Source organism: Bos mutus, chromosome 17, assembly GCF_027580195.1.
Source record: "Bos mutus isolate GX-2022 chromosome 17, NWIPB_WYAK_1.1, whole genome shotgun sequence".
Lineage (NCBI taxonomy): Eukaryota > Metazoa > Chordata > Mammalia > Artiodactyla > Bovidae > Bos > Bos mutus.
This window is the reverse complement of record NC_091633.1, coordinates 32,655,667-32,667,372: the sequence shown is the minus strand read 5'-3', so window position 1 is coordinate 32,667,372 and position 11,706 is coordinate 32,655,667. Positions and strand designations below refer to the sequence as shown.

General features: G+C 40.2%; 1 protein-coding gene across 1 annotated transcript; it reads left to right on the top strand.

Moving 5' to 3' along the window:
• The first annotated feature begins 769 nt into the window (after positions 1 to 769).
• LOC102275806 (small ribosomal subunit protein eS27) lies at positions 770 to 1,108 on the top strand. The gene has a single exon (XM_005896939.2). It carries the CDS (start codon positions 797 to 799, stop codon positions 1,049 to 1,051), a length of 255 nt encoding a protein of 84 aa, XP_005897001.1. The 5' UTR covers positions 770 to 796; the 3' UTR covers positions 1,052 to 1,108.
• Positions 1,109 to 11,706: the final 10,598 nt, after the last annotated feature.

Genomic DNA, 11,706 nt, shown 5'->3' with positions numbered 1-11,706 from the left:
ATTCCAGCTGAGCTATTTCAAATCCTAAAAGACGATGCTGTGAAAGTGCTGCATTCAATATGCCAGCAAATTTGGAAAACTCAGCAGTGGCCACAGGACAGTTTTCATTCCAATCCCAAAGAAAGGCAATGCCAAAGAATGTTCAAACTACTGCACAATTGCACTCATTTTGCATCCTAGAAAGTATTGCTCAAAATCCTTCAAGCTAAGCTTTAACAGTACATGAACCAAGAACTTCCAGATATTCAAGCTGGATTTAGAAAAGGCAGAGGAATCAGAGATCAAATTGCCAATATCTGTTGGATCATAGAAAAAGCAAGTGAGTTTCAGAAAAATATCTACTTCTATTTCATTGACTACACTAAAGCCTTTGACTGTGTTAGTCACAGCAAACTGTGGAAAATTCTTAAAGAGATGGGAATACCAGACCCTCTTACCTGCCTTCTGAAAAATCTGTATGCAGTTCAAGAAGCAACTGCTAGAACCAGATATGGAACAACAGACTGGTTCCAAATTAGGAAAGGAGTACATCAAGGCTGTATATTGTCACCCTGCTTATTTAATTTATATGCAGAATACATCATGCAAAATCCCAGGCTGGATGAAGCAAAAGCTGGAATCAAGATTGCTGGGAGAAATATCAATAACCTCAGATATGCAGATGACACCACTCTTATGGCAGAAAGCACAGAGGAACTAAAGAGCCTCTTGATGAAAGTGCAAGAGGAGAGTGAAAAAGCTGGCTTAAAATACAACATTCACCCCTTTCTGGCAGTGACGACCTCCTCACGAGAACATGCCTCTCGCAAAGGATCTTCTTCATCCCTCTCCAGAAGAGGAGAAGAGGAAACACAAGAAGAAGCGCCTGGTGCAGAGCCCCAATTCCTATTTCATGGATGTAAAATGCCCAGGATGCTCTAAAATCACCACCGTCTTTAGCCATGCACAAGCAGTAGTTTTGTGTGTTGGCTGCTCTACTGTCCTCCGCCAGCCTACAGGAGGAAAAGCAAGTCTTACAGAAGGATGCTCTTCCAGACGGAAGCAGCACTAAAAGTACCCTGTATCAAGGTGAACGGGAAACCATCCCAATAAACACGTTTTGGATTAAAAAAAAATACAACATTAAAAAAATGAAGGTCATGGTATCCAGTCCCATCACTTCATGGCAAATAGATGAAGAAACAATAGAAACAGTGGCAGACTTAATTTTCTGGGTTCCAAAATCACTGCAGATGGTGACTACAGTCATGAAATTAAAAGACAGTTGCTCCTTGGAAGAAAAGCTATGACAAATCTAGACAGTATATTAAAATGCAGAGATATTACTTTGCTAACAAAGGGCCATACAGTTGAAACTTCCCAGTAGTCATGTATGGATGTGAGAGTTGGACCATAAGGAAAGCTGAGTGCCAAAGAATTGATGCTTTTGACATGTGGTGTTGGAGAAGACTCTTGAGAGTCCCTTGGATGAGTTGCTAAAGAAAATGTGGTGCATATATACAATGGAATATTATTCAGCTATAAAAAAGAATGAAATAATGCCATCTGCAGCAGCATGGATACAACTAGAGATTATCATACAAAGTGAAGCAAGTCAGACAGAGAAAGGCAAAATCACATGATATCACTTATGTGTGGAATCTAAAATACGGCAAAAATGAACCTATCTCTGAAACAGAAACAGACTCACAGATATAGAGAACAGATATGTGGTTGCCAAGGGGCAGTGGGGAGAGAGACAGATGGAATGAGAGATTAAGTTTGGTAAATGCAAAATGTTACATTTAGAATGGATAAACAAGGTCCTACTGTATAGCACAGAGAACTATATTCAATATCTGTGATAAACCATAATGGAAAATAATTTTTTAAAGAAATTATATACATGTTTAATTGAATCACTTTGCTGTATGGCAGAGACTGGTATAACATTGCAAATCAACTATACTTCAATAAAAATAATTAAACTCTTCTCTTTGTTTTTATTCTAAAACTTCACTAAAATATATTTTTACTTATAGTGCTTAAGACTCACTGTGAATCATGAATCTGAGGATTATGTCTTTAGCAATTCTAAAAGTTTTTCAGATGTTATCTCTTTAAATATTCCATGCATCCCATTCTCTTGATTCTCTCTTGTAAGAGATACGAACATTTCATAAGGGTAGTACTGAGTTAGGCCTTATTATTTTTCTCTCTACTCCAATCTATGTCTCTTCATCTCTCCACATTGGAGTGCAAATAATTTCTTTAAATGTAATTTACAGTTCACCTAGTTTTACTTCTGCTCTTTAACCTTTTTATTGGTATTTCAATTTAATTACTTTTGCTTTTTATGTTTATAGAGGCTCTATTTGATTGTTTCTTTCAAATCTATGTGTTTCTTTTTCATAGACTCATTATTTTCTCACATTTCATTTTATTTATTTACTCATTTTGGCCACCAATGTAGGATCTTCATTTCCCGACTAGAGATTGAACCCACAACCCCTGCACTGGAAGCACTGGACTTCCAGGAAAGTCCCTATTTTTTTTCATATTTTAGAGTCTTTCTTTTATGCCCTTAATCACATTACATCTATTGCACAAAAAAGTGCAAGTGCTAGTTGCTCTGTTGTGTCCGACTCTGCACCCCCATGGAATGTGGTGCCAGGCTCCTCTGTCTTGGAATTCTCCAAGCAAGAATACTGGAGTGGGTTGGTTGCCACTCCCTTCTCTAGGGTATCTTCCCCATCCAGGGATAGAACCTGGGTCTCCTGCATTGCAGGCAGATTCTTTACTGTCTGAGTCACATAGTCTCTATTTAATCATAGTTCTGTGTTAGCTGGTGGTCTCAGGAAACTGAATCCTTGTAGGCATTGCATATGCTGACTCTCAGCCATGGTGAGCTGTTTCCTCGTGTGCATTGTATTCAGGAATCTGTGTTCACCTTCCTCAGGGGAAGCCCTCACAGCCTGAGCAAACAAGCTGTCCCTTCAGGACAGCTTTATGTTTGCTTCTTCCAGGAGCCTTAGGTGTATCTATCCAGTAGAGCCTATCATCAGACAGGACCAAATTTATATCAGTTTTTCAACTTACAGATACTTGGCCCAGGCAGATAGTATATCAACATTTAACAAAAATCTGCTTTTGTAAATAAAGTTTTATTGAAACACATACATACCCATTTATTGACATATTGTCAACAACAACTATCCATCTCCAAGGACAGAGTTGAAGAGCTGCAGCAAAGACTACATGGCCAACAGAGCTGCTAATTCACTTTGTGCCTTTACAGACAATGTCTGTGAACCCCTGGTATAAATTCAAACCCTAAACCAGAGCAGAGCTGGTAGAAGCTTACAGACTCTCAGGAGACACTAGTTTCCTCTGCTCAGAGTCCAAGCTGACGAGTTTCTTTGCTAACTCTATGTGTTAGTTGGAGTTTGGTTTTGCTTTTATTCTTACACTTCATACTTTCACTAAGAAGATAATTTTTTGATGGTCCTGAACTCATGCAGATTTATTGCATGAGTTTATTCGAACTCTTTCTTGCGTGAGTCCAGAGTCCTCATATCCTGCGGACATTTAAATCCATATTCCTAAAATCTAGGAAAGCACATTTTTCTGCCATACCAACACCCCCTCCACAGCACTGGTTCACCCACAACTCCTATCCTAACTGCCTAGTTTTGAGTCTTGCAGATATCACTTATAGATCAACTCTGTACTAGGGTTGTTGTTTTTTTTTAATATTCATTAATTTTTTTATTCGGCTGCATCAGATCTTAGTCGTGGCATGCAGGCCCTTCGCTGCAGCATGCAGTCTTCTCTCTAGTTGTGGAACACGGGCTCCAGAGCTCGTGGGCTCCGTAGTCGTGGCACACAGGCTTAGGTGCCCTGTAGCATGTAGGATTTTACTTCCCCAGCCGGGGATCACACCTGTATCGCCTGCACTGGAAGGTGGATTCTTAATCGCTGGACAATCAGGGAAGTCCCTATATTAGATTTTTTCACCATTTATAGGTGTTTTATAGCAAAATATTTCTCAAGTTACATAACTGGTCATGAAAAAGTGAAAGTGTTCGTAGCTCAGTCTTGTCTGACTCTTTAGGACCCCAGGCTCCTCTGTCCATGGGATTCTCCAGGCAAAAATACTGGAGTGGGTAGCCATTCCCTTCTCCAGGGGATCTTCCTGACCCAGGGATTGAACCTGGGTCTCTTGCATGGCAGGCAGATTCTTTACCACTGAGCCACCAGGGAAGCTCCTAAATGGTCATATTTCTGGGAAATAAAAGTTGTGTAAAATGTAACTGGAATCTTGGAGAACTAAAAACTTTTAAACTTTACTAAAAAATGTAGGATTTTGGATAAGAGTATTCATATGGAACCATAAAGGTGAAAGCCATCTAGGAAAATTGAGAGAGAAGTGAACAATGAGGAAAGTATAGATATATATTTTACGATGATGACTGGAGGCTATGTAGCAGATGGGACCCTGATATTGGACTTGTTTCCGTTTGAATTTCCTATCTAAGTAACCCTTAGAAAAGTTATTTAACTTCTCATAGCCTCACTTTCTTTATCTGTAATATCAGGATAGGGGCTTCCTTGGCAGTTGAAAATCTGCCTGCCAGTGCAGGGGCCATGGATTTGATCCCTGGTCCAGGATGATCCCAATGCTGCAGAGCAACCAAGCCTGCATGCTGCTACTAGAGGATCATATGGTGGCTCAGACAGTAAAGAATCCACCTGAAATTCAGGAGGTGTGGATTTGACCCCTGGGTTGGGGAGATGCCCTGGAGAAGGGAATGGCAGCCCACTCCAGTGTTCTTACCTGGGAAATTCCATGGACAGAGAAGCCTGGTGGGTCACTGAAGAGTCAGACATGACTTAACTACTAAAAAATAACAACAACACAGTCTAACATACAGCAAAAATTTCAAAAATTTCAATTGCCCTTGCAATTAACTGGAGGGCATTACACATCTTGAGAATGTTATTCACTCTTCTGAATACTCCTCTCCTGCTTTGAAGGAAGGAAAGAACCATGTGGCACATAATACAGCAAATATTTCTGGCTGAATTTAGCCATTGTCATCATTTCCATGGCAACTACCTTACTCTGAGAGGAGGGGCAAAACACATAAAGATGCTATCAGAGATTTATAGTCACTTATTTAGGATGATTTTCATAACTCTTTCAGGGCTATGAGGGAAGGAGTTATCCCAAAGATGAGGTAATAAAAACTTAAAGTACTCATCAATTCTTTTCCTTGGAAAATTATTTGGTGATTTCCAGTCATTTAGCAATCTGGCCTCATTTGAAATCATGCCTACACAACTGTCTTAGGAGAGTCTCAGACTGATGTAAGTTATCTGTCTGAGTCTACTCATTAGGTAGGATGAGAAGGGAAAATTATCCAGAAAATACTAGATGAGGGCAAAGGAGATGTTTGGGTTTGGGAAAGAAAGGCAGGGTGTTGCTTCAGGTTGTGGGGTTTGGGAGGTATGGTGCAGCCTAGAAGGAGCAACATAACTCCCTGGGCGGCAGGAGACCATTTGTGCACAAAGCAGCTCAATACTGTGCTGATCATACAAGGGGTGTACAGCCAGTACGCATGCTTTGTTGGCATCTTATTTATTCAGACACAGCATTTTTTTTCCACTAAAGAAAGCAATGGCTCATTTCTCCAATAAATTCTTTAGATCAGCTTTGTTTTCAAATTCAATATTTTCAAGCAGTCTTTTCTTTCAAAAAACTTTTTCACTGGAGTATAGCTGCTTTGGAGAAGGCAATAGCACCCCACTCCAATACTTTTGCCTGGAAATCCCATGGACGGAGGAGCCTGGTAGGCTTCAGTCCATGGGGTCGCTAGGAGTCGGACACGACTGAGCGACTTCACTTTCACTTTTCACTTTCCTGCATTGGAGAAGGAAATGGCAACCCACTCCAGTGTTCTTGCCTGGAGAATCCCAGGGACGGGGCAGCCTGGTGGGCTGCCGTCTATGGGGTCACACAGAGTTGGACACGACTGCAGCGACTCAGCAGCAGCAGCAGCAGCAGCACAGCTGCTTTACCATGTGGTGTCCGTTTCTGCTGTACACCAAAGTGAAGCAGCCATTCATGTAACTAAATACCTTCTTTTTTGTTTGTTTGTTCCCTTCCCATTCAGGAAAGAGCACAGAGCACTGAGTAGAGTTCCCTGTTCTATACAGGACGCTCTCATTATATATTTTATACATATATCTATAGTGGATATATGTCAATTCCAATCTCCCAATTCACCCCACTGTCTCCCTTTCCCCCTTGGTGTCCATATGTTTGTTCTCTACATCTACATCTATTTCTCAAGCCGTCTTTTCTGGTATAATTTTTCATGGTCTGACACAATTCACAGAATACAAATCATTTTCCCAAATGAGTTTTCTCTACCTTACAGTAATTTAACCAGTAGCTTTATTTTTTAAATCTTAGACTTGTTTTCAACTATAACATATTTCATCATAATGAATATAGGGATACAAGTTCCCTTGGCTTATATATTTTTAATGATTTCTAAACACATAATTAACATGGTGTGATTTCATTTCCAACCACACGAAGAAAAAAAAGAAAGCAATAAAGTGCTTGAATACTCTGTCTCTAAAATACAAATCTCCTCAATCATTGTAAAACATGTGTTCCCTAGAGAAAAATGCTTTTCAAAAATTGACTGCATGAATAAATTCATTAAGAATCAATTTTTATTTACTATGAAAAGATATTATTCCTCATGGTAGGAAATGTAGGTTAGGATGAACTTAGCTAGAAATATCCAAGACATCTACTCAGAAGGTAGAGTAAATTCCATCCACCCCACCCCTCTCTTTAGAATAGGTGTCAAAAAGTCAGAACGACCTCAGTTTGCTATAGACTGAATGTCTATGCATCCCCCACCCCAATTCATATGTTGAAACCCAATCTTCAATGTGGGGGTATTAGAAGGTTGTGCCTTGGGGAGGTGATTAGATCTGGACCGTGGAGCCCTCAAGAATGGGATTAGCACCCTTATAAGAGAAGACAGGCACCTATGAAACAGGAAGCAGGCCTTCCTCAGAAACCCACTCTGCTGATGTCTTGATCTTGGACTTCCCTGCCTCGAGAATTGTGAGTGATACTTGTCTATTGTTAATAAGCCATGCAGTCTATGGTGTTTTGTTATAAGGAATTCAAACTGAGGTAGGACGCAGTGGGCTTCAGGGCCAGGACACCTGCTATTTTTCAAGCTTTGTTCTCACCCAGACTCTCCAAGGACTAAGCTAGTGGTAAAAAGCTGAGTTCTGCTAAAACAAAGATAAGCTGCCCACTTCTGAGGTCAAGGAAGACTTTCCTGTCTATACTTACACAGGAAAGCTTCTTGGGGGTTGAAAAGGGAGGGATCCTCACCCCATAAAAAGTGTGGACATGCACCCACAGGCCTCTGCAGGGGGATCTATCTTAGCAAAATGTTGTACATGCATCTTGGGGAGGATCCATGGATTAGTCAGATACGAAGAAAGAAACAAGATTGGCCAAAAGTAAACAAAGACCCAGAATAACTGTCCTACATAAGGGATTTATGTCACCTCCTTACGGTGCTTCTTCTCATTCAGGACACCTGCACTCCTCTCCAAGTGAGTATCCCTGCCAGTTTCTGACTTACTGTGCTCCTCCTCATTAGAGAGGGTGCCTATACCCTTTCTCTCTGGGTTTGTATCTCTGCCTTGCTTCTGAGTTGGATAAGCTGTTTTCCTGTGTGCTCTCCCATGCATCGTGCTTCATAATAAACTTTGTACCTGTTTTTATGGTTGTTGCCTCCTTGAAACTTTCTTGTTCTCAAATAGGGGCAAGAGCCCGGGCCACTTTGCTTCTAGCCTCTAGCTCCTAGTGGTTTGATGGCTAGGACTCTTGGTTTTCATGCAGGTTACTCAGGTTTAATTCCTGGGCAATGAACTTCAAGACCACTCACTGCTCTCTCTTCAAAATCAAAAGGATTAAGATAGAGTTCTAAAAGTATACCTGCTTATGAGGAACCAGCAAGACACTTTTGTCAAAGTTGCTCAGTACTCTGTAGTGGCAAGCCTGCAAGTGCAGGGGTGGCTTCAGTTTACCTGAGCAGGTACGAACTGAAACACCCTAAAAAAGTCCCTGACCAAATATATCTTTCCAAGAAGATAAAATTCTTTTTGCAAATAACTGCATGCATTATTAATGCAAATATATATACAATAGGACCAAACAGAAAACACAATGTTGTGTTACATTAATGTAACTTGAGAACTAAGCAATGCTTCTTTTTATACCTTTGGTACAGATCTATATCCTTTTCATGTTTAGAACTAGATTTGAAAAATCTATGCAACTTCACAGGTAAAAGAGAGTTATCTCATTGGAATTAAACTAAGACATTTTCATGAAAAAAGCTTTAAAAATCAATATACATGTCTAAAAGTCCTGAATATATATATCAGATCAGATCAGACCAGATCAGTCGCTCAGTCGTGTCCGACTCTGCAATCCCATGAATTGCAGCACGTCAGGCCTCCCTGTCCATCACCAACCACCAGAGTTCACTGAGACTCATGTCCATCGAGTCAGTGATGCCATCCAACCATCTCATCCTCTGTTGTCCCCTTCTCCTCTTGCCCCCAATCCCTCTCAGCATCAGGGTCTTTTCCAATGAGTCAACTCTTTGCATGAGGTGGCCAAAGTACTGGAGTTTCAGCTCTAGCATCATTCCTTCCAAAGAAATCCCAGGGCTGATCTTCAGAATGGACTGGTTGGATCTCCTTGCAGTCCAAGGGACTCTCAAGAGTCTTCTCCAACACCACAGTTCAAAAGCATCAATTCTTCGGTGCTCAGCCTTCTTCACAGTCCAACTCTCACATCCATACATGACCACAGGAAAAACCATAGCCTTGACTAGATGAACCTTTGTTGGCAAAGTATCGTCTCTGCTTTTGAATATGCTATCTAGGTTGGTCATAACTTTCCTTCCAAGGAGTAAGCGTCTTTTAATTTCATGGCTGCAGTCACCATCTGCAGTGGTTTTGGAGCCCAGAAAAATAAAGTCTGACACTGTTTCCCCATCTATTTCCCATGAAGTGGTGGGACCAGATGCCATGATCTTCGTTTTCTGAATGTTGAGTTTTAAGCCAAATTTTTCACTCTCCACTTTCACTTTCATCAAGAGGCTTTTTAGTTCTTCTTCACTTTCTGCCATAAGGGTGGTGTCATCTGCATATCTGAGATTATTGATATTTCTCCCGGCAATCTTGATTCCAGCTTGTGTTTCTTCCAGTCCAGCATTTCTCATGATGTACTCTGCATATAAGTTAAATAAACAGGGTGACAATATACAGCCTTGACGAACTCCTTTTCCTATTTGGAACCAGTCTGTTGTTCCATGTCCAGTTCTAACTGTTGCTTCCTGACCTGCATACAAATTTCTCAAGAGGCAGATCAGGTGGTCTGGTATTCCCATCTCTTTCAGAATTTTCCACAGTTTATTGTGATCCACACAGTCAAAGGCTTTGGCATAGTCAATAAAGCAGAAATAGATGTTTTTCTGGAACTCTCTGGCTTTTTCCATGATCCAGCGGATGTTGGCAATTTGATCTCTGGTTCCTCTGCCTTTTCTAAAACCAGCTTGAACATCAGGAAGTTCACGGTTCACATATTGCTGAAGCCTGGCTTGGAGAATTTTGAGCATTACTTTCCTAGCGTGTGAGATGAGTGCAATTGTGCGGTAGTTTGAGCATTCTTTGGCATTGCTTTTCTTTGGGATTGGCATGAAAACTGACCTTTTCCAGTCCTGTGGCCACTGCTGAGTTTTCCAAATTTGCTGGCATGTTGAGTGCAGCACTTTCATAGCATCATCTTTCAGGATTTGAAACAGCTCAACTGGAATTCCATCACCTCCACTAGCTTTGTTCGTAGTGATGCTTTCTAAGGCCCACTTGACTTCACATTCCAGGATGTCTGGCTCTAGGTCAGTGATCACACCATTGTGATTATCTGGGTCGTGAAGATCTTTTTTGTACAGTTCTTCTGTGTATTCTTGCTATCTCTTCTTAATATCTTCTGCTTCTGTTAGGTCCATACCATTTCTGTCCTTTATCGAGCTCATCTTTGCATGAAATGTTCCTTTGGTATCTCTGATTTTCTTGAAGAGATCTCTAGTCTTTCCCATTCTGTTGTTTTCCTCTATTTCTTTGCATTCATCGCTGAAGAAGGCTTTCTTATCTCTCTTGCTATTCTTTGGAACTCTGCATTCAGATGTTTATATCTTTCCTTTTCTCCTTTGCTTTTTGCTTCTCTTCTTTTCACAGCTATTTGTAAGGCCTCCCCAGACAGCCATTTTGCTTTTTTGCATTTCTTTTCATGGGGATGGTCTTGATCCCTGTCTCCTGTACAATGTCACGAACCTCTGTCCATAGTTCATCAGGCACTCTACCTATCAGATCTAGGCCCTTAAATCTATTTCTCACTTCCACTGTATAATCATAAGGGGTTTGATTTAGGTCATACCTGAATGGTCTAGTGGTTTTCCCTACTTTCTTCAATTTAAGTCTGAATTTGGCCATAAGGAGTTCATGATCTGAGCCACAGTCAGCTCCCGGTCTTGTTTTTGCTGACTATATAGAGCTTCTCCATCTTTGGCTGCAAAGAATATAATCAATCTGATTTCGGTGTTGACCATCTAGTGATGTCCATGTATAGAGTCTTCTCTTGTGTTGTTGGAAGAGGGTGTTTGTTATGACCAGTGCATTTTCTTGGCAAAACTCTATTGGTCTTTGCCCTGCTTCATTCCGTATTCCAAGGCCAAATTTGCCTGTTACTCCAGGTGTTTCTTAACTTCCTACTTTTGTATTCCAGTCCCCTATAATGAAAAGGGCATCTTTTTGGGGTGTTAGTTCTAAAAGGTCTTGTAGGTCTTCATAGAACCGTTCAACTTCAGCTTCTTCAGCGTTATTGGTTGGGGCATAGACTTGGATTACTGTGATATTGAATGGTTTGCCTTGGAAACGAACAGAGATCATTCTTTTTATTAATATTTAACATAGTTTTCGTAAATTTGGGGGTAATGTAATTTTATCAATATGATTAAAATAACAGAATTTTGGGGGAGAATCCCTAAACATTATAAATGTTAGAGGAAAAGTTAATATAAAAAGCCAAAAATGCTTTTTAGAACAATCCTGCCAGTAATCATTTTTGGGTAAAATAGAGGGAAACCATTCATTTGTGTTTCTTTCAAACAAGAAACAATGAAGAATTTCAAAAAGATTACTGACACCAGAAATATAATTTTCCTCAATAATTATTTTTTTAGCTTACTTGACTTGTCATCTTTCAAATTAAAATAGAAGATAAGATGGAAGAATTTCTTTCAAACTAAATTAGATAAGCAGTGAGTAAATAAACTAAATAAGCAACTGAGACAGAATAGCAGCGAAGCTACTCATAGATCACTTTTGTTTCCATGTGAGTTTCTGTTTTGAAAGATTTTAGAGGCAACTTACTTGAAATGTTTTAAGATGTTCTAATACATGTTTCTGTTTCCACAGGATCTTTTTGCCTTGATAAAATTGAAAGGTGCAAATCGCTGACACCCGAAGCATCAGTCACTCTCTTCCAACCATTTCTCAAACCAGTTTTGTTGATTTGAATATATTCATTGTTCATCTTGCTATGCATTATTT

Coding starts and splice junctions, on each gene's coding strand:
- LOC102275806 (XM_005896939.2), top strand. CDS start 797: ATGCCTCTCGCAAAGGATCTTCTTCATCCCTCTCCAGAAGAGGAGAAG.